The 25,128-nt window shown below is 37.6% G+C and overlaps 1 protein-coding gene across 2 annotated transcripts in view; it reads left to right on the top strand.

Annotated features, from left to right (window-relative positions):
* Positions 1-1,842: 1,842 nt before the first annotated feature.
* SEX1 (Pyruvate phosphate dikinase, PEP/pyruvate binding domain-containing protein) overlaps positions 1,843-25,128 on the top strand; it is a 30,375-nt gene continuing 7,089 nt past the window's right edge. Inside the window, exons 1-27 of one of the 2 annotated variants that reach the window (XM_088985564.1) lie at positions 1,843-2,024; positions 2,393-2,685; positions 4,973-5,017; positions 5,106-5,215; positions 5,314-5,392; positions 5,753-5,844; positions 5,933-6,086; positions 17,827-18,048; positions 18,209-18,544; positions 18,641-18,748; positions 18,892-18,994; positions 19,132-19,265; positions 19,377-19,465; positions 20,232-20,366; positions 20,537-20,699; positions 20,813-20,902; positions 20,982-21,167; positions 21,595-21,657; positions 21,755-21,817; positions 21,920-21,979; positions 22,071-22,223; positions 22,412-22,495; positions 23,309-23,485; positions 23,580-23,686; positions 23,917-24,130; positions 24,253-24,356; positions 24,541-24,676. In XM_088985564.1, the coding sequence (XP_088841690.1) occupies positions 2,419-2,685; positions 4,973-5,017; positions 5,106-5,215; positions 5,314-5,392; positions 5,753-5,844; positions 5,933-6,086; positions 17,827-18,048; positions 18,209-18,544; positions 18,641-18,748; positions 18,892-18,994; positions 19,132-19,265; positions 19,377-19,465; positions 20,232-20,366; positions 20,537-20,699; positions 20,813-20,902; positions 20,982-21,167; positions 21,595-21,657; positions 21,755-21,817; positions 21,920-21,979; positions 22,071-22,223; positions 22,412-22,495; positions 23,309-23,485; positions 23,580-23,686; positions 23,917-24,130; positions 24,253-24,356; positions 24,541-24,676 (3,474 nt within the window). In that variant the 5' untranslated portion in view covers positions 1,843-2,024; positions 2,393-2,418. The remainder of the gene's footprint in view (positions 2,025-2,392; positions 2,686-4,972; positions 5,018-5,105; positions 5,216-5,313; positions 5,393-5,752; positions 5,845-5,932; positions 6,087-17,826; positions 18,049-18,208; positions 18,545-18,640; positions 18,749-18,891; positions 18,995-19,131; positions 19,266-19,376; positions 19,466-20,231; positions 20,367-20,536; positions 20,700-20,812; positions 20,903-20,981; positions 21,168-21,594; positions 21,658-21,754; positions 21,818-21,919; positions 21,980-22,070; positions 22,224-22,411; positions 22,496-23,308; positions 23,486-23,579; positions 23,687-23,916; positions 24,131-24,252; positions 24,357-24,540; positions 24,677-25,128) is intronic. The other variant, XM_088985565.1, reaches the window with a different exon arrangement.

The raw sequence follows: 25,128 nt of genomic DNA, 5'->3' as shown, positions 1-25,128 counted from the left end.
ATACATCCAATTCAAAGCCACGTTATTTCCAAAAACAGCACATCACTTCGTTAAGTGATTTAATTCATTGATTCGATAAAAGATTAAAATATTCGAGTAATCAAGCATTAACACTGTATGATATGATAGTATTAAAATATCTCAATTGCAAGGCCTAAACCCCTCTAATTACTTTTAATTTTTGTGAAGGTTATAAATTATCAGTTGGGGTTGAAATAAGATTTTTGTATATCGTACGAGTCAGGACTAAATTTTTCTATAATAAAAATATAAAATACTATAATAAGAAGGGCATAGAAATGATTTTTTTCATGTTTTTTTTTGTAATTTCTATTTCCATTCTCCTACTAATTAGCTTCTTATTGAATTTATTGTTAAGGAGTTATTTGATTACAGCTGGAATAGCTGAATTTGACTTATTCTATTTTTTTAATGAATAATTATTTTAAGTGGTTATAGGGTCCTTAATGGCTGAAATTAAGGTTGCATTTGGATGGGATATAAATTAAGAATCGATGTAAATTATACATCGGTTTGATTTTATATGCATTTAGAAATGGTATAATTATTATCAATGTAAAATTATACTCCGGTTTAGTTTTGCATGCGTTTGGATGGAGTGTATTTTTACGTTAATAATCGATGTAAAGCCTCATTAACTTCAAGATTCAAAGTATCGACACGTATTAGCCAGTATTAACTGATGCGTATCATTATGACACCCCACCGGTACGCCCCTACAGTGAGTGTATCAGTGGTCTGGCCAATTTAGTGTGTGGCGAAGACCTAAATCGACTCTCTTGAACTAATTGGCAAAAAAAAAATCACCAAAAAGATTGATTCGCCTAATACGCCCATAGTGATGTATCGGATTTATCGATATTTTAAACCTTGTTCAACTCTAAAATTTTATATTGATAATCGATGAAAAAACTAAATGCAAAATTTTATATTCTTCCACTTGTAACTATTTTCAAAAAACCAACTATCAATTTGTCTGATTAAGTGTAAAACATAACGCAGCCTAAAGTTGGGTTGATTAAACCATCATCCAATGAAACCGAACATGATTTAAGGTACATTGTTCTAATGCTAGCACATAGGAAAACCCTATAAGATGTGTTTGTTTGTTTAGAAAATAAGTTGTAGTCGTAGGAAAATTCTTGAGCAATTTTATAGAACAAGTGAGCATCTTTTCCCTTTTATTAGTTTTCTCATAAACCAAATATAGACCATAATATTGCTTGTGGCTTGTGAGAAAATTAAGGAAGCTCCCGCTGGTCAAAATTCTCTTCCTATTTTGCTGGCGAAGGATGTTCACAACATGTGGCACGTTGGAATGTTTGGTTCGATCCGCCGACTCGGCAACTCTCGATTGCGACCCTGAGTCCCTGACAAACAGTACAAATAATTAATAAAAAATCTCGCAAATATCAATGAAGGACTGGATATGATAATTCTTAGTAAAATAGGGGTAATTATGTAAGTACGTTTTAAATATCCTAATTCCTGTTCCTGATATGTTCATGGACCCCGTGCCAAGATTTCTTTACTCAGATGTGATTTGTTAACCTGTTACCTCATTAATCTTATTGTACTAGAACTAAGTTTTAAGCGTCAGATCTTTATGGGATGGTCATGTAGATTCCAATCTGACAATAGAGGTGGGAACTCACACAAAGCTGTGTGATGTGTCATTGCATTTTCATTTCCCGTGACCAGCTTCTCGAATCTCGAGGCCGATAGCTGCAAAATAAAAAATGAGCCACATCCATTAAAGAGAATCAAAATGAGCCACGTGTCGCGGTAATGGATATAAAGCGCCATGATCTCGTCCTCGGCTTCCGATTTTCGTGTATTGATTGATCAGGTAAGGAAGATCGAAGCAATAGCCAGATCTGCAGCGCGAGCTTCTTCAAGCTTCAGATCTTTTTTATCCTCAGCTTCTGAAAGCTGGATTTGGCAGAACATCTGAAAAGCGTCGACAAGTGTTAAATTGTCCGAATTCAGAAGCTTGAATCGAGGTAGTTGCATTCATTTGATTTCAATCACCTGTGAAGAATTCAGTCAGTTCTGTTCTTAGACTGATTCCTCTCCTTAGATTCTTTTGAACTTTGAGCCTGGAATTTAAACGATACCTTATAATTTTTAAACAGAACTTGAATTTGTCATATTGAATTAAACGTGAAGTTTATGGAGAACTACAAACAACACTATTTATTTCACTCGAACTGCTGAGCTTTTACTCTCTAAATGCCTTTTCCAGCCTAGGATTTGCACCTATTTTTCATCTGAAGATGTTCTTCTCTCAACTTTCAAGTCTTTCAACATCTTTTTGCTACTTATAACAGTTGGTTTCTTTTAATGCACTCTGATTCTTGAATTCATTCAGAATTTAGCAGTATTTAATCAAGGAAGATGAGCAATACAATAGGCCAAGGCTTACTCAACCAATATCTCTGCCATCCTATTACACTAGAACATCAAAGTAAATCTGTTTGTTATGGAATCTCTGCAAATTCTTTGTTCCAAGCCTTGTCTGTGAGCCAAAAGGCACTACAAATACGGAAACGCCTTTCAACTAAGTTCCGTGAGAATAGTCTCAGCAGGACAAAATCAATAGTAATCAAAGAAAAGCGCAGCATGGTTACTCGTGCGGTATTAACTACAGATCCTGCTTCCGAGGTAACTTCCCTTTCATATTGTCAAGATGTTTATGACTGTTTTCATGTGTAACACGGAGTAGTATGTTGATATGTTATTCAGACTTGATTGCTGTTTGAAACATGACCTTTATTGGGTTGTCTTGTTACTGTGGTTCTATCGTTCTCTTATATGCATAGGTGACAATGACTGAATTTAGTTTCTTCTAACTTCGGCGAGAATCCTCATGGATTAGAAATTTCTAAACAAACTAGTTTACGGGCTACACCTGTGTTTCATAATTCATATGGAGATTCGGAGACATTCTATGCTCATTAAATTGAATCATAGTTTACCTAAGAATTGCGTGCCAACAGAAAAATAGATTTCTTGGAGAAAAGGTAAAATGCCAGTTATAAAGCTGCTATAGGTTATAGATTGAATATTCTTTCTTACCTATGATTGTGTATTTAGGTGCTTCTGTCATGCCCAAGGATTTAAAATTCAGTTCCAGACATTGAGTTAACCAGTTCAAAATTAATTTTGTGAAACATATATTGTTTCGATTTCTCTCAAGTGGTAGAAAAAGCCAGGTATTTTCAATCTTCTAACAAAATTTAAATCTTTGGTTATGCCACATAATTATAAATTCATTCAGTGATCTATTACTGCCATTTTATGGTGAAAACAAATCTGAGGGCCCAAAATTTAACTGAAGATATGACCTTTTATACACTGGAATAATGAAACAGGATTCATGTAGCAGAGTCCAAAGAGTTGGGATGATTCTTTGAGATTGAGTGTTCTATTGCTTCCATGTTGATTTAATAAGGATCGCTAGAATTTTATTCAGTTGTTGCTTTCCTTTAAGCATGCCTCTGGAAAATGTTAGTTCACATGATTTTTGCTTGATAAAGACAAATCCCTCGACAAGGCCAAGGCCTTTGCCAAAAAGGAATCCTTAAAAGCCAACTCCTAGGTAAAACCAATTGATATGATTAGTGTATATAGTTTATGATAAAACTGACGTGTTTAATTACATTTATATAAAATCATTCAGACAAGATTTTGAATGTATGGTCTACCTTACTTCATTAAAAGAGTTGAATATATGATATGCTGAAACATTTAAACTAAGATATCAAAGATTTAAAAGCTTTCTAAACATATGAATTGATATGTGCATTTTTCCACCAGCTGCATTAAGTTTCTATGCTTGTTATTGGCTCCCAGTTGTAATGCATAGTATAAGTATCACTGTTTGTAGCTGTACACCAGGAACCTCCATGGCTTCAACCCAATTCAGTTTTCCCATGGCTGTATTCTTTATAGGTATACATTGAATAAAGAGAGTGGCCGAATTTAGTCTATTTATCTTTAGATGAAATATTTGGGCAAGTTGATTTAGATAGATGATAATAAATTGAGAGAGTTTGTAAGTCAGGTGGTGGGATCTCTATTAATGAGTTTAACATCGAAGTTTGGCTTGGAAAATGGGTATAGGAACCAAGGAACATGTGGCATTGGACTTGGTATGTCAAATGTGTAGTATCTCTTGTGTGATTATCAAAGATTTTTGTTTTGCTTGCTCTCAAATAAGGAACATAGAGCACTTTATTGTGGCACAATCTTTTTCTTTTTCTATCTTTAACCAAGTGGATATTATTCTCAAATACGTATAGTATCTCCAGTGTGGTTAAAAGTAATTATCATTTCCTTGCCATTTAATTCAGAAATGTAGAGCTATATTAATCTCAAATTTGTAGTATTTTGGAGTGGCTATCAAGAAATCTCTTTTTGCTTGTTCTTTCATAGAGGAACATGAATCACTTTACTATCATCACCATCATCCATGTCTTTTTCCCAACTATATGGGGTCAGCCATAAAGCACTTTACTACAACAATCATAATCTTTTACTTCTTCAACTTGCCTCTGTCTTTTAATTTAGGCTTACAGAGTGGTTTTAGTCTCAAATATGTAGTAAAACATATATATATATATATATATATATATATATATATATATATATTACCAATCTCTATGTTGGTTTTTTTGTCCTCAATCCCCAGCCTTAACAGTATCTTAGGCTTGGACCACTTCTTGGCTGACAAGGATGCACCATATGTGGTGCTGTAATAATTAAAAATTAAAATATGGTCCTGAGTCTATGACATAGAGAATATCTTTCTTATGAAAATAACTTGCAGCTTGGTCCATGCCTAATGTCCTAAATAAATGGTAAAAGCAAAAATCCTACAAATGTGAGAGAGCAACTTGGGAGGATTTGCAATATATGTATTTTTATGGTTTTTTTTTGGGTCTTGCAGCAGATCAAGGGAAAATTCAATCTTGATGGAAGTTCTGAATTAAAGGTATTTTATGTCTCATTGCATAATTAATTTGACTCATACCGATTCTGACCATGTTAGTAATAAAAGCTTCATTCCTAAATCCTTCCAGATTGACGTCAGCTCTCCCACTCAAGGGTCTCGTTTCCGAATAGATTTTCAAGTTACAAATAGCAGTAACTCTTTGATTCTTCACTGGGGTGGAATTAGTGATGGACAAAAGTAAGTTTAATAGTGTCTGTCAAACCTTTTTTTTTTTCTTATAAATGCCAATATTTGATCCCCTTTTCATGTCCTATATCTTTTTTCCCTTTTCCAAGGAACTGGGTACTTCCCTCTCGTTGGCCTGATGGAACAAAAATGTATAAGAACAAGGCTCTTAGAACTCCATTTGTTAAGGTAAATTTGTATGTTAATAAAATATCATTTCTAGAAATGTATCAGAACGCATATCTTAAGGTGGTCACTGATCCACCTGGGATAACTTGAGGGATCAAATGACGTGCCATGGACACATGTATATCCATATGCTTGTATCCATTTACATAAATACAAGCATGCATACACACATACATTTAAACACATGGTATCTTTTATATATGTTTCTATGTGTGTTTTTGTGTGTGTGTATGAGTGGATTTATGTAATGTATACAATAATAGTCGGTAGAAATTCCTTCCACTTGGTTTCATTTAATCAGCACTTTCTCTTTGAATTATTAAATCCTTGTATAAAATTTTTCTTATTTGCCCTGTATAGTCTGGTCCTGACTCCTTCCTGAAAATGGAAATTGATGATCCCAAAATACAAGGCATAGAGTTTCTAATACTTGACGAGTCACAGAATAAGTGGTAAGTGGTTTTCAAATTCCCCAGGCCTCGTTTGGTATTCCAATGACATATCTTATTGAAATAATAACTTTCATTGTTATATTTCAAGGTTTAAAGATAATGGTGAGAACTTCCGCCTTCTTTTGTCAAGAAAGAAAAACATGAGTCCACATGTTTCAGTTCCTGAAGATCTTGTACAGATTCAAGCATATTTGAGGTGGGAAAGAAAGGGTAGGCAGATGTATACACCGGATCAAGAAAAGGTAAGTCACTGATACTCTCTGATCTATACGTTGACTAAGTTGTGGTAAAATGAAATAAAAGAAAAGCTTATGTAAAATTCTATTTTTTCTTTGTTTGAGAGTTCTTAATTAAGGTTTGCCTTACAAACTTACCTGTTGGCACTTTTCCATTAACCACTGAAATCTTCAGCCATTAAAAATGGTTTTTACAAGTTTTATCTTTTATTCTTTTCATATTTTGTATGGCTTTCAGATCTTTAGTGTAATAAAAAACTACAGGAAATCTCTAAGGTGTTAGCATCAAGAATTAAAAAGGTACTTCCTTATCTGATCTCTCCAAACCAGGGAGCCTTTGTGTCTGGGAGACAAATCACAGACCAAATCCTTATTGCCAATGAGTGTGTTGACAATGAGTGTGTTGACTTGGTAGATTGAGACTTTTTACTGGAGGTTTTGAGAAATAGAGGTTTTGGAGAAAGGTGGTGTAGATGTGTAAAAGGTTGTGTGGCTTCATGCCATTACTCTACTTTGGTGAATGGGGGAGCCAGGGATTTTTCACCTACAAAGAGAGGTCTGAGACAAGGAGACCCTCTCTCTCTCTCTCTCTCTCTCTCCCTTTTTACCTTAATAGTGGATGTTTTGAGCGATATGATCTGCAAAGCTGACTCTAGAAATCTTTTTAATGGGTGGAGAGTAGGGAGGCAAGAAGTAATGGTCACTCATTTACAATTTGCAGATGATATAATTCTCTTTTGTAAGGGGGAGCTTGAGGAGATGGTCAATTTGAAATGCTTGGTAGAAGGTCTCAAAAAGGTCTCTAATTTGAGAGTGAATTGGAATAAAAGTTGTGGCTGGAATTAATAGATCAGATGAGGAGGTGTCTTCCTTGGTTAGGTTGTTAGGTTGTGAGTGGAATGATTAGCCTGCAAAGTACTTGGGTTTACCTCTAGGAGGAAATCCAAAGTTAGAAAGTTTCTAGCACCTAGTTTTGGAAATATTCACAAAGAGACTAGCATGGTGGAAGAGGATCTACATCTCTTTAGGAGGTAGAATCACTTTAATTAAGTCAACACTAGCAAATTTGCCAGTGTACTTCCTGTCTACCTTCAAAGTGCCTGCTAAGGTGGCAAATCAGTTGGAAAAAGTAATGAGATATTTCCTCAGGGAACTTGGGGAGTCAAAAAAGGATTACCTAGTGAAGTGGGATGTGGTCTCTAGGACAAAAGACAAAGGAGGTTTAGGGATTGAAAATGTCCATTTAAGAAACACAACACTCTTAGGTAAGTGGTTGTGGAGGTTTCTCAAGAAGCAAGAAGGTTTGTGGCATAGAGTGATAGAAAGCATACATGGATTGGCAACTAATGGATGGGATGCTTGTCTCAACCCAAGGGTTTCTCGCTCCTATTCGTGGAAAGACATTGTTGGTATCCTACTGTCTTTCTCATTTCATCAAGTATGACACTTGTTTAGGTAATAAGGTCCTTTTTCGGGAGGACGTTTGGGTTGGGGTCCAACCTCTTAAGGATAGGTTCTTAGCCTTCTACTCCCTGTCCTTGAACAAATTTAAAGTCATATCTACATTTTGTGTTTATGGAGAGTCGCGGGATCTAGGGGTCAAGAGAGGGTTGAGGGAGTTAGAAATAGGGTTGGAAGATGATCTTTTCTCTCTTCTAAACTTAGTGTTTTTGGACCAATCTTGTCCTAATAATAGAATTTGGTCTAAAGAGTCCTCCGGTTGTTTTCTTGCTCTTCTTTCTTCAATGCTTTAGTGCACTCTTCCAATTTAGTTTACTCTTTTTCCTGTAAAAGAAGTGTGTACCTCTCCTGTACCTCTCCTGTACCTCCAAAGGTGAGGGCTTTTTGTTGGGAATTGGTTCTCCAAAAAATCAATACTTTGGACTTGCTTAAAAAAAAAGACCGAATTGGTTCTTATCCCCTCATGTTTGTAGCCTTTGCTTGAAGAGTGGTGAGATGGTAAATCATCTACTAATCTCTTGTCCTTTTGTTACTCTTATTTGGGACTGGTTTTCCTCTCTCTTTGGGTGCAAGTGGGTTCTTCCTACAAGCGTGGTGGATCTTTTTGAATCTAGCCTTTTCTGTCAGCCAAAGAAAAGATGAAGGGTAATATGGAGAGCAACGAGGGCAGCAGTTGTTTGGGTATTGTGAGAAGATAGAAATAACAGAATCTTTCAAGGGAAAGAAAAATCAGCACATGAAGTCATAGAAAGGATCACCATCAAGGTTATACATTGCTGAAATTGCTGGACCTGTTCAAGGACTTCTCTGTAGATGACTTAATTAGAGGGTGGAGCACAGTAGCAGCTTCCTCCTGCCCCTCTAGCTATTCAAGAGGACTGGCCGGCCCCGTTGTGGCTGTTAGCTAAACTTTGATGGCAGCTTTGTAGGTAATCCAGGCCCATTTGGAATTGGGGGTGTCTTTAGATATGGGGGAGGAAAAGTCCTGGACTTTTATTCTGGCCTGATAGGATTGGGGGGCTCTCTTAGAGCAGAAGTTCTGGCACTCCTATAGGGGCTCAAACTGGCTAAACAGATGGGTTTTCAGCAGTTGGAAGTGGAGGGAGATTCCAAACTGGTAATAGGTTGGATGCAAACAAACAGCTTAGGTGCCTGATCCCTTAGACAACCTGTAAGGGAGATTATGAAACTAACAAGAGAGCTTGAAGTCCGGTTTAAATGGACTAGGAGATCAGTCAATGCAGTAGCTGATACTTTAGCAAAACAAGGAAAAAAGTCCTAATCCAAAAACCAGATCAAGGAAAAAAAGAACCACAAGAAACACAAATAAAAGCTTCCCACTTCTCCAAGTTCCTTCCAAGTGCATCATCATTCAATTTGACAATCAAAAAAAGAAAAAGAAGAATATCTAGCACCATTTTCATCTTCAAACTCCAAACATGATCTCATAAAACCAATACGCCCCTTAACTTCCTTTGCATCTGCCCCTATTAATTCTCTTTTTCTCCTTATCTCTCTTTCCAATTCCAATAATACTTTTCTTGCAAATTCATCTCAACCTCATAAAAACAAATCCAAGCTTTTAGTGACTTGAATAGCTGTATCAATCATCTTGTTTGGATCAATATTCCTATCAACTGGTCAGTTGTCCATTTCAACAATACTGTAATCTCCATCTTCCTTGTTCCTCTTTTTTTTTTTTGAAAATCTCACCACTGCAAATTTTTTTATTTTTTTTTTATTTTTATTTCTTTTGAAGGGCTACACAATGGGGGGTAGCCCATCCCTCAACCCAGGTGCAGGCGGGATTCGATCCCAAGTCTCCGCTATGACCAGCAGGAGACCATACCAACCCGCTGGTTGGCACCTTGCCTTCCTTTCTCTTCTTCAACCATTCTCACTAATTGGGTCTAGTATGATATCTTTTAATTTGGCAATAAAACTATACAAGAGTTCTGATTGGTCCCTCATCACAAGACTCAACCTTTCCTTCAATCTCCAATAATCTAGGTTAAGTACCACCCTCATCTCTAACAACCTTCTAAATTTAATTAGAACTAAAAATCTTTCCAGGTCTGATATCTTTACTAACATCAGCATACCCCTCTCCAGAAGTTCCTTGGTTAGCTGGAAGTGTTATCACCTTGACTGGCTCCAACAGGCTTTTATCTATCACTTAACTAACTTCATTTTAACAACTATTCTTTGAAGCAAACAGAGATAAGGTAGTACTTCATAACTTCTGATGTTGGTCCCAGCTATCTTAGCGAAATATATTTGCAATGGGCCTAAACTAAAATACACCTTAGTGATGTGAACTAGAGGCCATTACCCAATGTTGGTCCCAGCTATCTGGGGTCTTGGGAGGGGTAGATTGGGTATGGTTCTAACCTTTGGAATTTTTGCCCTCAGACTTGAACCTGCATTTTCATGCTTACCAGCTATCTGGGGTATTGGGAGGGGTAGATTATGCATTACACCAACTAATGGCCCCTTCCTTAGTGATGAACTAAATGATGCCATTTCAAACCCTTAACTGAACCATACCCCCTATATGCCCATGTCTAACCACTAACCTATTTGCCTACCAATCTTTTCTGCCCGAAATCCACAATTCTGTCAGTTTCTAATCAGCTTCCTCAACATCTTGGGAAAATTTGCACCGGTTACTCTTGTAATGAAAGAAAAGTTTTGGTGGTTTTATGAATAGATTATCACACACTGTTAAACATTTGTTATTCTAGAAGACACCTAAATTGCTTGGATTCAATAAGAAAAACATGGTAGAACTAGTGCTCTATCAACATCTTTTTTTCTGCTCTGTGTGTTTTGACATGGAATCCATTGTGGAGTGCCAGGGTGAACCACCTCAGCCGAGATGGTTGTACACAAGGACAAGATAAATGCCTGAATGGTGGACAACATGTAAGATCAAACATCTCTGTGGCATCAACCAGGATAAGTCCCAGATTGAGAAGGGACACTTAGAGCTTAGGTAGTCCCCTGGGAGGGATTGGTGCCTCAACGGGGCAGCTTATTGATTTCTTTAGCATACCTATCTTGAGTGTCTCCTTCCATCTTTGTGTATAACTTTGGCAACTATGTCAGAAACACTTGCATTTTGTGTGGCACCTTTGTGGTGTGGACCAAGGTGCACTCCATATTGAGAATTGGCAGTGTGGGTCCAGTCGATTTATACATTCAGGTCCTGGTGCAAGCTAAGGCATACCTGAATTTGAGTAGAGATACCTTGAGCTCAGTTGGCATCTTTGGTATGGATTCTCTCCTCAATTAGGTGACACTTTAATTTCTTGAGCATGTGAATCTTAAATGCTTTCTCTAACTTCAGGGAAGGTGGGAGTTTAATGGTAGTGACGATATGATGGTTGGTGAGGCTATATTCTTGCATCAGACATTTTGGAACTGCACCTTGGATCGGAGTGTCTCATCTTCACTTTGATGCTCTGGGACAATGGTCATTGAAGTTGCCTTGTTGTGTCTATTTGAGTGCTATCCTAAAGCAAAGGATGTATCAGGAGTTGGTGGGAGGGAGTGATTCCAGCCATCAGATCTGCAGCTTATCTGACAGTATCCAATACATGTTTCATGCCCCACATGAGCTGGCTTGTTGTGTCTCCAACATGATTTCTCAGAGGCTTACAACCTATTTTCTTTGCATGTTACTCCTCAATTTACCTCCTGCATAGAGTCAGGCCTCTATCTTTTCCCTCCTTTTCTTCCCCAGCACCAAGCATCCATTGGCCTCTGGCAGGGCAACTTTACCATGTTCACCTCTCTAAGTGCTCTATAATAGTAACTTGAAAGGCCTATATCAACAGCTAACTCAGCTTATTGTGATCTACACTGACCCTTAAGAGGACAAGCAATCATAGTGTGTGTAGGAGGGGCTGCAGCTGGGATTAAACTTATTTTTTCATATTGTGGTGGGGCAAATGCTTGTTTGCTTGAGTTATCAATAAATTAGTCCTACAATATTTCTTTTCATAGTTGAAACACTACTAAAACACAATACATTTTGATCTAATTGAAAGATCTTTTTGAGGAAAAATAAGAAGCTATTGATTTGAGGCCAGTAAGTTCAATATTTTGTTGAGATTCAAATTACCCAGTAATGAATTTTAGATCTGATATATTGAAATTCATTGTGATACAGAGAATCCTTTAAGTAGGAACCACTATCTGCTGATTCGGTCAAGCTTCTTGTGAAAGGAAGAGGAGAAAGTTGTAGATTTCAGCAATAGGAAGAGAAAAGGGAAGAAAGGAGAAGAAGGTCAAGTAGGATTGTGTATCATAGCCCTAGCCGCCAGTCCCTCATTCTATTTATATTTAACTTAAATATGAGATATTACAAAGATGCCCTTAGTAGGGCGGCAACTCAAACTAAATAGTTACAACTCTTTTAAAAATAAAAACTAATGGGCCCAAGGCCCAACAACTTCTTAATTTAAAAGAAAATAAACTAAGCACAAATCAGCCCATTCAACACTCGCCCTAAAGTTGGGAGTAGATATCACACATTCCCAACTTGCGTAGATCATGCTCCAGCTTATTCTTTGCAACGCCTTTTGTGAGAACATCAGCAAGCTGCAGATCAAAAAAAATGTATGGAAGACAAACTTCTCCAAAAGTTACCCTTTCTCTAATAAAATGTCTATCTACTTCAATATGCTTAATTCGGTCATGTTGGACTAGATTATGGGCAATATTAATTGTTTCCTGGTTATCGCAGTATAGCATCATAGGTTCTTCTGCCTGTACACCGATTTCTTTTAACAGAGAACGGATCCAGAGAAGTTCAGAAACTCCATGTGCCATGGCCCTATATTCAGTTTCTGCACTTGATCTTGCCACAATTGTTTGTTTTTTACTCTTCCATGAGACTAGGTTACCCCCAACTAGGGTGCACACCCCTGAAGTTGATCTTCTGTCATCAAGGCACCCTGCCCAATCCGCATCTGTATAAGCCTCTAGCTTCAACTGCCCATGATCAGTAAACAATATGCCTCTACTTGGATGTCCCTTCAAATAAGCAAGGATCCTGCCAATTGCCTTCCAGTACTGGTCTCGTGGAGCATGCATGTATTGACTCACTACACTTACTGCATAGGAGATGTCCGGTCTTGTCATACACAAGTATAGTAGCCGACCCACAAGTCTTTGGTATCTCCCAAGGTCCTTTACTGGTTCACCTTCTGATGCACTGATTCTATGGTTCTGATCAATGGGGGTGCTAGCTGCCTTTGTTCCAAGCTTCCCTGTCTCTTGGAGAAGGTCCAAGACATACTTCCTTTGAGAGATAAAAATTCCATGTTTCGATCTTGCAACTTCGATGCCTAAGAAGTATCTCAGTTCTCCAAGATTCTTAATCTCAAATTCCTTATGCAGGTTCCTCTTCAGACTATCAATCTCACTCAAATCATTCCTACTGACAACAATATCGTCCACATAAACAATTAGGATTGATACCAAAGATCCCTTGCGCTTCACAAACAAGGTGTGATCAGATTGAGTTTGAGTGTAGCCAAAAACAATCAGGGCCTTTCTGAATCTGTGAAACCATGCTCTGGGAGATTGTTTCAAGCCATATAGTGATTTCTTCAGCTTGCATACCTTTCCCTTTTCAGCATTATCATAAAAACTGGAAGATCCATATACACCTCTTCTTGCAGATCCCCATTTAGGAAAACATTCTTCACATCTAGCTGAAACAAGGGCCAAGAGTATGAGGCAGCAAGAGAAAGGAGTATCCGAACAAAGGTCATCTTTGCAACTGGCGCAAATGTCTCTAGATAACCAATGCCACAGGTCTATGTGTACCCTTTCGCAACAAGTCTTGCCTTGTACCTCTCTATACTTCCATCTGCCTTATACTTTACTGTGTAAATCCATCTGCATCCAACTGTCTCCTTGCCTTCTGGTAGGTCCACAATCTCCCATGTCTGATTCTTAATCAAAGCCTCCATCTCTTCCTGCATAGTTGTCTTCCACTCAGGTTTGGAGAGAGCCTCACTAACACCCTTGGGTATAGACACTGAATCAAGAGAAGAGAGAAAAGCACGGTAGGAAGGAGAAAGTCCACTGTAGGATAAGTACTGTGAAATACAATGAGCAGTGCACTTTCTCTTCCCTTTTCTAAGAGCAATAGGGAGATCAAGGTTATCTGTAACAGTGTTAGTAGGACTAATGGGAACTGAAATAGTAGTGGGATCAAGAGGAATACCTGAATCCGTATCAGCCGAATCTGGAGTCTCCAAGGGATCGACAGGAAGTGGTGTGAGTTTTACTGTAGTGGAATCAACCGCCTTATGAAGTCTCTGCCATGAGTAATGTTGTGAGACGGAACGCAAAAGAGGTGGCAAGGTAGGTGGCATCGGGTGGTGGTTAAGCACAGGAGCAGACACAGGGACTAGAACTGGGAGAGGGATAGACTGCTGACTTACTTCCCCAAAACACTCCCCCTGAGAAGGATTCCTTGAGAAGAAGTACGTAGATTCAAAAAAGGTAATGTCCATAGTAACATACCGGTTCCCAGAGACTGGATCATAGCAGCGGTACCCTTTCTGATTCTCTACATATCCAAGAAAGATACATTTCTTTGCCTTGGGATCAAGCTTTGAACGGTAAGGACCAAGGATATGCGCAAAGCAGACATACCCAAACACCCTTAGAGGAATATGAAACATCTCCCCCTGAGGAAAAAGAAGGCTGAATGGAGTGTTGAATCCAAGTATATGAGAAGGCACCCTGTTAATCAGATATACTGCCGTGAGAACTACATCACCCCAAAAACGAACCGGAACTGTAGCTATGATCATCATGCTTCTTGCTATCTCAACAATGCGTTTGTTCTTCCTCTCTGCAACACCATTCTGCTGTGGACTGTAGGAGAAACTACTCTGATGGACAACACCATACTCCAACAGATATGAGGCAAGATGTCTCTCAAAATATTCCCTAGCATTGTCAGATCTGAACATCTTTATTCTCATTCCAAACTGTGTTAGTATCATTTGGTGGAATTGCCTCACCAAGGATGGTACTTCATTGCGGGATTTCATCAGGTAAACCCAGGAATATCGAGAGAAATCATCCACAGACGGGAGAAAATAGCGAAAGCTGCCCATAGAGGGAACATGATAAGGGCCCCACGCATCCAGATGAATAACATCAAAAGGAGAAGAACATCTTTTATTACTAGGTTTAAAAGAGTGTCTGCAATGCTTTCCAAGTTCACAACCTTCACACTTCAAACTTGACAGGCTCACAAACTCAAACAGTTTTGGAAACAAAGAACTCAAAGAAGAAAAAGACAAATGACCCAGACGATTATGCCAAAGCATAATCTGATCCACAGATTTTGACTCATTGTCCCTGCAAACATGATTACTTTGGTGAAGAGGAAGAGCATCCAGGAGGTAGATTCCATTCACTTCATGACCACTCCCAATCATCCTCTTTGAATCCAGATCCTACAAAATACAACATCCAAGAGAAAAAATTACCGAACAGTTCAGATTCTTAGTCAAACTACTAACAGATAATAAATTGGTGCCCAATCTAGGAACATGGAGGACAAAGGGTAAACAAATGGAATCAGTAATCTTGACAGATCCCTTCCCAGCAATAGGAACATGGGATCCATCAGCTGTGGAGACCCTATCTCTTCCAGAACAGAGCTAGTAAGAGAAGAAAATAGTGGAGCAATGGGTCATATGCTCTGAGGCTCCAGAGTCTATAATCCAGGGAGATCTATCCTTACCTAAAGCAGAAACATAGTTTGTAGTGACATGTGAACTACCTGTGTGGGCAAAGGAGGTAGAGTGAGCTCCACCTGTGCTACCTGTACCTTGTTGTCCGCTTGCGACTGAACTGGAACTAGCTGTATCCCTCTGATTCAGAAGTAACCCAAACCTCTCAAGCTCGACCCTTACTGCAGCAACTACAACGGACTCCAAAGCAGTTGTAGTAGGGGGGGCCGGAGTGTCACCAGTAATTGCCATGTGCGCATTTCCTTTCTTATTCTTCAATCTGGTCGGCACAAGATGTGGGTGAACCTTCCAACAAGTATCTCTTGTATGCTTAGGCTTCTTACATTAGTCACAGACCAAGTCTCTTGTATGCTAACAATGATTCTTACTATCTCAAGAAGTTGTTGGGCCTTGGGCCCATTAGTTTTTATTTTTAAAAGAGTTATAACTATTTAGTTTGAGTTGCCGCCCTACTAAGGGCATCTTCGTAATATCTCATATTTAAGTTAAATATAAATAGAATGAGGGGCTGGCGGCTAGGGTTATGATACACAATCCTACTTGACCTTCTTCTCCTTTCTTCCCTTTTCTCTTCCTATTGCTGAAATCTACAACTTTCTCCTCTTCCTTTCACAAGAAGCTTGACCGAATCAGCAAATAGTGTTTTCATTGCCATTCTGTTTAGATTTCACAACACTTACCATAGCGGACTGATCAGAAATGAGATTCTTCATCATTACATCCCTCCTGCACTCCTCTCCTAACACAAAGGCATATGCTTGGGAGAGAGTGACACTGTCCCTGGAAAGAAGATGTTGTCGTGCAATGTCATACTCAGGGTTAAGGCCAACAAGGAATTCGAACACCCTATACTTCTCTAAGTGTCTTTGATAGGTAGTTGCATCATTGGTGGTTTCCCAAGCAAAAGTCTCTAGATGGTCGATCTCCTGCCACAGGGTCTTAAGGACTGAAAAATAGGCTACAACAAATCTATCTCCCTGCCTTGTAGCAATAATCAGATTTCTCAGTTGATAAGCCCTATCAATATTCTCCCTTTGTGAATAGGTTTTTGCAACCCCATCCCATATCTCCTTAGCAGTATTTGCCCATAAAAAAATTTTACTTATGTGGCAACATAGAATTACACAACCATGTCATTACCATATAGTTTTCATGCACCCGCCGGGAGTTGCCAGTTTCAGGTTTCACCTCTTCACCAGTAATATACCCCAATTTTCCACAAGTTGCAATGGCCATATTTGCAGATTGGGACCATTCCAAGTAGTTTGTACCATCCAACCTAACTGTAGTAATGGTCCCAGCTCCGAAGGGGTCTCCAGCACCTCCTCCCACAGGTCTCATTTCATTCCCGGCCTTATATTCAACTCTGTGTCCCTCCATGCTTCTCAAAAGGGTATAGAAACAAATAACAAATGCAGCAAGAACAAACAAAACACCTTCTGGAACCAACGACACTCCTTTGGTATCCTGGACTTTCTTCCCACGAAAGATTCCTTTTTTGTGGGATGGGAGAAGAGGGGGAAAAAGCAACTGCCCTCTCTAGGAGCCTCCAAACCACGTGGGACTTGAATCGCCCCTTATAAAAAACTCCAAGGAACCCTAAAAAATTAGGGCGCCACTACCTAGGTCAAAATTGAAGAGTCCAACAAAAACAAGACTCTTCCCCTTTCTCCAGTTTTTCCTGATTTTGATGAGAAACCCTAGACCTGCTACAGGGCATACAGATCCATCAAGAAAATCCAAAAACTGGGCTTACCTGAGAACTTCGATCAGCCTCTTAAATCTCCATGCAGTCGGCCGATCTAGGGCTGCATGAGAGAATCACTTCCAGAACCTTCAACCTGCTCTGATACCAAGTAGGAACCATTATCTGCTGATTCGGTCAAGCTTCTTGTGAAAGGAGGAGGAGAAAGTTGTAGATTTCAGCAATAGGAAGAGAAAAGGGAAGAAAGGAGAAGAAGGTCAAGTAGGATTGTGTATCATAACCCTAGCCGCCAGCCCCTCATTCTATTTATATTTAACTTAAATATGAGATATCACAAAGATGCCCTTAGTAGGGCGGCAACTCAAACTAAATAGTTACAACTCTTTTAAAAATAAAAACTAATGGGCCCAAGGCCCAACAACTTCTTAATTTAAAAGAAAATAAACTAAACACAAATCGGCCCATTCAACACTTTATATGAATTATGTCAGTAGTTTGTCATTAGAATGTTGATGATGGGTTTCTATCTGTGGACATGGGTTCACATTTCCCCAGATATTACCAACTAGCTAACTGAGGCCACATTTTTTTTGAGAGAAGGGAATTGCTTGATGAACCTTTCTGAAACATATGATTGGAAATCATTCCCTTGGTTAAAAACATGGGAAATGCACATGTTTGTAACTTTGTATATCATAGGATTTCTTGTTAACCACCATGTAAGATGGCTCTTTGACAGTTGTGAAGAATTTTTTTTTCTATGTTTGATAAAATTTCATGTGTTTTACAGAAGGAGTATGAAGCAGCTCGGATAGAACTAATGGAAGAAATAGCCAAGGGGGTCTCTGTAGAGGAACTTCGAGCAAAGCTAACAAAAAAAGATGAGTCTAAGGCAAAAGAGCCTACTGTTCTGGAAAGCAAGAGAAAGATACCTGATGATCTTGTACAAATACAGGCTTACGTACGATGGGAGAAAGCAGGGAAGCCCAACTACCCCCCAGACAAACAAATTGTAAAGTTCAAGCCTTCTCTCAACTTAATGTTTTTCCTCCTACTTATCTTGTGACTCTAGAAAGTATGAATTAGTTTGTTATTTATCCAGTATAATTTTTGAGCAAGTCATTACTCTTATTTCCCATTATATCTTGATTCTGGCAACCTTTTGTAAATAGAAAGAGCTTGAAGAAGCCAGAAAAGAGCTGCAGATGGAATTAGATAAGGGCACCTCTCTTGAAGAAATACGAAATAAGATAGTAAAAGGAGAGATCCAAACTAAGGTTTCCAAGCAGCTGAAGAATAAAAATTATTTTACTATTGAAAGGATTCACCGTAAGAAAAGGGATTTTATGCAATATCTCAATAAGCATGCTGCTGAATCTGTGAAAGACCTTCCTGTTCAGCTAAGGGCTCTAACAACGGCTGAGATTTTTTCAAAGGCTAAGGAAGAGCAAGATGGTGGTGTCATTCTGAATAAGAAAATTTTTAAGCTTGGTGACAAAGAACTTTTGGTGAGATAATATTTTGCTTATAATGCCTTTTTCTTCAAGGAGTACATTCTGGAGTATTTTTCTGACTATTTATTATCTTTCTTTCACATTTTTAAGGTACTTGCAACCAAACCTTCTGATAAGACAAAAGTTTATCTGGCTACAGATCTGAAAGAATCGCTAACCCTTCACTGGGCTCTATCAAGACATGGAGGAGACTGGGAGGTAAGGTGGTGAATTTCTTCAACCATTTCAACTGGAGTATTAGGCAGATGCTATATTTTTAAGGGTTATTATCTGCCTTGTATGTTGATTATGGCTGAATTTATGTGCATAAATTTATATTGTGGAGTATGGACTTACTGCAGACACCACCTCAAAGTGCATTGCCTCAGGGATCTGTTCCACTAGGAAATGCTGTTGAAACACAATTTGCAGAGACCTATTGTGGAGATCCTCTTCAACAGGTACCTGTGAAGGATTTTTCTGTGTCTCCATATACCTTTAATACTGAATTTTACCTGTCAGGTTTATCTAACAACTAATATATGGTGTATTATAAGTTGTTTGAGAAAGAGTCTTCATATCACCAGTCTGGTTTCAGGTACAAGCCTTAGAAATAGAGATCGAAGACAATTTTGTTGGCATGCCATTTGTCCTTGTATCTAATGGCAACTGGATAAAGAATAACGGATCTGACTTTTATGTTGATTTCAGCACTGAGTCTAAAAAAGTAAAAAAGGTTGGTCTCTGTTTCATCTTCCTAATAAACCTTTTCTTTTCTCTCTCATTATTCTTTGTTTTTATTACTTGATCTTTCTTGATTTATGAACCATACACATCTCCATGGAAGGATGTTGGTGATGGAAAAGGTACTGCAAAGGCTTTGTTGGACAAAATAGCAGAGATGGAGGGTGAGGCCCAGAAGTCCTTTATGCATAGGTGTGTTATCTGGTTTCTTATGATAACTTTGGCCTCACACAAGGAGCTTCTTTCTTATTTACATTCTTTCTGCAATTTCTGTCACCTATAAGCGATCATAGATTTTTTCTTCCTTAAAAACTTAAATTTAAAGTTTATTAACTTCAGAATTGTTTTTGTTTGGATTGATCTTAGACGAAGTTTTTAATTCAACTGGTTGAATCTAAATATACCTTCTTTTTCCTTCTTCATGAAATTCAGATTGTTACAAATCAACAAGGATGAACTCCATGTGACTTTACATCAAAAGCCCCCAAAGTATCAAGAAAAGTCCCAACAGCTATACATTGAAATCCTAAATGGGGTTGTCATGAATTATAGCAGGATGGCTGTTACCAAAAGAATTCAACCATTAAACTACTTGTGACAAATGGATGTGAATCCACAGTTTGAGTATTTGTCTTAAAATGCTTCTACATTGGCACCAGCTAATTGCATAAAGCATTTATTTTCCTCATTTTGGACCCCTCTGGTTGAACAACCCACTAAACCACCACAAGATTGTAACAGCACATATAAGGACCACCTTATCACACTCAAGATGATAGAAATGCTGTCATGCAGGGCTTGCCAATTTGATTTCTGTATGAAGCTAACATTTTCATACAATGAAAAAGTTTTCTTTAAAAATGATCTTTCATTTATTTCATCAAATTTTTTCCATTTGTATCCAAGTTGTGAAGGAGGGATTTTTCTTATAATTCTAACAGATTGTGTTCTTTCACAGATTCAACATTGCATCAGATTTGATGGAGTGGGCCAAAGATGCTGGGGAACTGGGTCTTGCAGGAATTCTTGTGTGGATGAGATTTATGGCTACAAGGCAGCTCATATGGAATAAGAACTATAATGTAAAGCCACGGTATGTATATTAGGACAGACTTACAAATATCTCAAATAAACATCAATTCAAAATGAACTTTTTAACAGTGTGTAGCATTCTATCCATGAAGCAGGCATCAATTGTCAACCACAAATTGAGATAATTCTTGGATTGTGCACATATCTCTTAATGTCCTCCTATTTTTGCAGTGAGATTAGTAAAGCTCAGGATAGGCTTACAGACTTGCTCCAGAATATATACAAAAATAAGCCTCAGTACCGGGAAATTTTGCGGATGATCTTGTCCACTGTAGGTCGTGGAGGTGAAGGTGATGTTGGGCAGCGAATTCGAGATGAAATATTGGTTATTCAGGTTGATATTAGACTTTCCTTGGGCATTGATTATTTCTTTTCTTCTTGTATGTTCCATATTCTCTCAAACTCTTTTTCAATAATTCAATATTGAACTCTATTACTGCTCTGTAGAGAAATAATGATTGCAAGGGTGGAATGATGGAGGAGTGGCATCAGAAACTACATAACAATACTAGTCCTGATGATGTTATAATCTGTCAGGTATTCTGTATGAAGATATTGAGAAAATTCTAGTTGGTTTAGTAGATACAATCTCTCTTACAAAAGAATTTTGTTGCAGGCACTCATTGATTATATTAAAAGTGACTTTGATATCAGTGTTTATTGGAAGACTCTGAATTCAAATGGAATTACAAAAGAACGTCTTCTAAGTTATGATCGTGCTATACATTCTGAACCAAATTTGAGGAGAGACCAGAAGGATGGTCTTTTGCGTGATCTTGGGAATTACATGAGAACTTTGAAGGTTGGTTTTAAAAAGTCTAAATAGCAGCCTAATTCTGTAGATCAATTGAAGAAATTCCTATGTTAAATGAGGATCCCAACTGGGCAAGTGTCAAAGTCTGGAAGTTGACTTGAAAGGAATTGTACAGCTTTTTTTATTTTTTTAATATGGATAAATTTATGCATTTGTTCCTCGGAGAGGACAAAGGTGCTTCATCGGATGCATGTCACAGTATCAGCATTCAGGCTATGTTTAGTTATCAGCTTCAACAATTATATATAGAAATGGAAAATCATAAAAATTGTGCATATTGATTAACAAATTTGTTAGGCTCTAATATGCAATGTATCTAGTTAAAAATGACAATGACAAATCTATGAAAAAGAAGTCAAACTTCACAACCTGCTTCTCTATTTTATATCTTAATAGTGCATGTCATATTATGCAGGCAGTTCATTCAGGTGCAGATCTTGAGTCTGCTATTGCAAATTGCATGGGATACAGGTCTGAGGTAACTGTTTTTCATAATTTGCTTTGCCCCCAGCAACACTTCCTCGTTTTTTTTTTCCTTCTTTTAGGTACTTGATGGAACTTCCTATTTTTCTCAGGGTCAAGGTTTCATGGTTGGAGTGCAGATAAATCCTGTTCCAGGCTTGCCATCTGGATTTCCGGTAATGTTTTGACCTATTATTTGTAGAAACATGTTATGGTACCCATTTCTCCAGCTTTGGAAACCAGTTCCACATATAATGCTTTGTACATCCTTTGAATAGGAACTTCTGGAATTTGTTCTAGATCATGTTGAAGATACAAATGTAGAACCACTTCTTGAGGTTAGTAGCCTAGTAATATTGGTATTTGCTTTTACTTGTTATGTTTATATTTAATTTTACAAATCTATTTGTATATAATTCTTAATAACAGGGTTTGCTGGAGGCTCGTCAGGAGCTTCAACCTTTGTTACTTAAATCCTATGAACGTCTGAGGGATCTTCTATTTCTGGATATTGCTCTTGATTCTATGGTAAGAACGGCCATTGAGAGGGGATATGAAGAGCTAAATAAGGCTGGACCTGAGGTACAGTTATTGGCATGTGCACATTTGTATTTTCCATTAGTAATTAGTAATATGTGCTCATTTCTTTTTGCAGCTTTAGCTTCTCTCTGACATATGTTCAGCTATATTAGGTTTCACATTATTTAAGTTTTATATCTCTGAAAAGCATATAAAACTTGGTCCAAATTATTCCACTTTCTCCTTTGCAGAAAATTATGTACTTCATCAGCATGGTTCTTGAGAACTTAGCTCTTTCCTCTGATAACAATGAGGATCTTATCTACTGCTTAAAGGTAATAGTGGTTCAAAGGAGTTTCTCTAATTGCATGATTATTTTCTAAATATAAAGCTTAGGACTTTGTGGTTGTGGAAGTAGATGTCCATGTTATTTTTAACGATGAAGACTGGAATATCTTACCTTCTAAAATTGTATGAAAAAAATAGTTGAGATATGGCATTTTGAACTAGGATTTAATCAAAGTTTTAAACAATAGATATATCTGCATTTTGGGCTGTCAATGGACTGGATATTGGTCCAACCCGATCTGGTCCATTACATATGGACCAGGTACACCCGTTTACAGGTGTTTCCGGGAACCCTTTTTTTAGAAATAATATATATAGAGAGAGATAGATAGATACACTAAAAAGGAGCATGGTTGAAGGTACCGGTACACAAAGGTCTATTGATACTTTGAACCTTGGATATTGGTTCAGCCTGACCCGGTTCAATATAAATCCGTTAAAGATAGACCAGGTCCAATACAATAAGTACTTTAGACCATTAAATCTGGACTGGTTCAATTCAATGTCTTATTGGATCATCCAACCCATTCAAATTGGTTTTGATTCAGACGGGTCAAACCCTAACCTAGTCCAACTAGACAACCAAAACATTACAAATCCAAATGGAATTTTATGTATCATGGATGAGGTGTTTATGGAGAGTTTCGAATTATGTGTCAGATTCAGTAGTGTCCCTGGCCAATAGAAAATAGATTGGTTAGTGAAATACTTCATTATTTATATGTATTATTTGTTTATTTATAATGACACTGTACCTCTTTTCACTTTATTTGGATCTAATTTTGTTATTCTTGTGGAAGGGATGGAGTCATGCATTGGACATGTCCAAGAGTAGAGATGATCACTGGGCTTTATATGCAAAATCAGTCCTTGATAGGACCCGACTTGCTCTTGCAAGCAAGGCAGAGCATTACCAGCAAGTTTTGCAACCTTCTGCAGAGTACCTGGGATCACTTCTTGGAGTTGACCAATGGGCGGTATGTTTTAATTGTATTGAAAATGTCAAGATACTCTTTTGTATTATGTAGCTCATAACTATCCTGGAGCTTTACTTACAAGCATTAAATGCAGATAAATATATTCACTGAAGAAATCATTCGTGCTGGGTCAGCCGCTTCCTTGTCATCACTTCTTAATCGACTTGACCCTATTCTTAGGAAGACAGCTCATCTGGGCAGGTTGGTCCAGTGCATCATCATCTAAGAGATTGCAATATTGATCCACTGGAAATCTTAAAGTCAAAGAAGCTAATCTAATAAAATAAAGAATGAAATAGATATTGATGAAGTCATTAGGTCTTCAAAGAATAGAAATTTATTTTCTAACTATAATCATTGAAATTCAACACAGAGCATTACAGATCAAGCATATGCATCATAATTCTAATAGAACTTGGTGCTTGGAACAGTTGGCAGATAATCAGTCCAGTTGAAACAGTCGGCTGTGTTGTAGTTGTAGATGAACTACTTGCTGTCCAGAACAAATCATATGGACAACCAACGATTTTAGTGGCAAAAAGGGTAAAAGGAGAGGAAGAAATTCCAGATGGCACAGTTGCTGTGCTTACACCTGACATGCCAGATGTCCTATCTCATGTCTCTGTGCGAGCAAGAAATAGCAAGGTAATTGTCTAATTACATTTGGCTTAATGCTTCTTTGGCTTTTGCCCTTGTGGATAGGAAATTGTATTTTTTGAAAATGAGGGACCATGAGTTTAATGCTTAATATTGTTTTCCCTTTGCAGGTTTGCTTTGCTACATGTTTTGATACCAATGTTCTGTCTGACCTTCAAGCAAAAGCAGGGAAGTTATTACGCCTAAGGCCTACTTCTACAGATATAATTTATAGGTAATCCAGTTTATTAATTTTAAGCTTTTGTGGATATAATCTATATACCATTATTAACTTATGAAACTACCTTTGTTATCTATAAAATGCATATTTTGTTCAATTTTATGGTTTCTTATTTCTATTATGTAAAACATCTTTTTCCATCTATGTTTTATGACAAGAATTTCTTTGGTAATCACAGTGAGGCCAAGGACAATGAGCTACTGAAGACAAGTTCAAATTTGAAGGAAGATGAATCTTTGCCATCTATATCTTTAGTCAGGAAGAAGTTTTGTGGTAGATATGCCATATCATCGGAGGAGTTCTCCAGTGAAATGGTTAGGCTTGCATCTTCTAGTGATTTCTCTCTCTTTCTTATTCTTCTTTTTTTTCTCTGTCCATGTATTCTTTTCAGTTGTTAGGATGACTGTAGGGATACAAATGGATCGGATCAGATTCAAATCAGGGTATATCCGAATCGAATCTTATCGGATACTATGAACAACAAATCTGATCAGATCTAACAAACATTGATTTGAATTTGAATCCGATGAGGAAGTCAGATATTCGGATATGATCCAATCCAATTTAATTTTTTAAAAGAACTAATAAATTATTAAAAGAAAAATAAAATATAACAATTTAAATAAAGAAAAATAATAATACAAGTATTTTCAACTATTTTCATCATATAAATAAATGTGTTATATATATTTATATAAATAAATAACATATATATCGATATCGGATAGGGGTGATCCAAATTCAATCTGATTTCTGATAGGATCCT

This window comes from Nelumbo lutea, chromosome 4, assembly GCF_056320005.1.
Source record: "Nelumbo lutea isolate HS-2025 chromosome 4, American lotus-T2T, whole genome shotgun sequence".
NCBI classification, from domain to species: Eukaryota; Viridiplantae; Streptophyta; class Magnoliopsida; order Proteales; family Nelumbonaceae; genus Nelumbo; species Nelumbo lutea.
The sequence above is the reverse complement of the archived record's forward strand: the minus strand, read 5'-3'. Positions and strand labels throughout refer to the sequence as shown.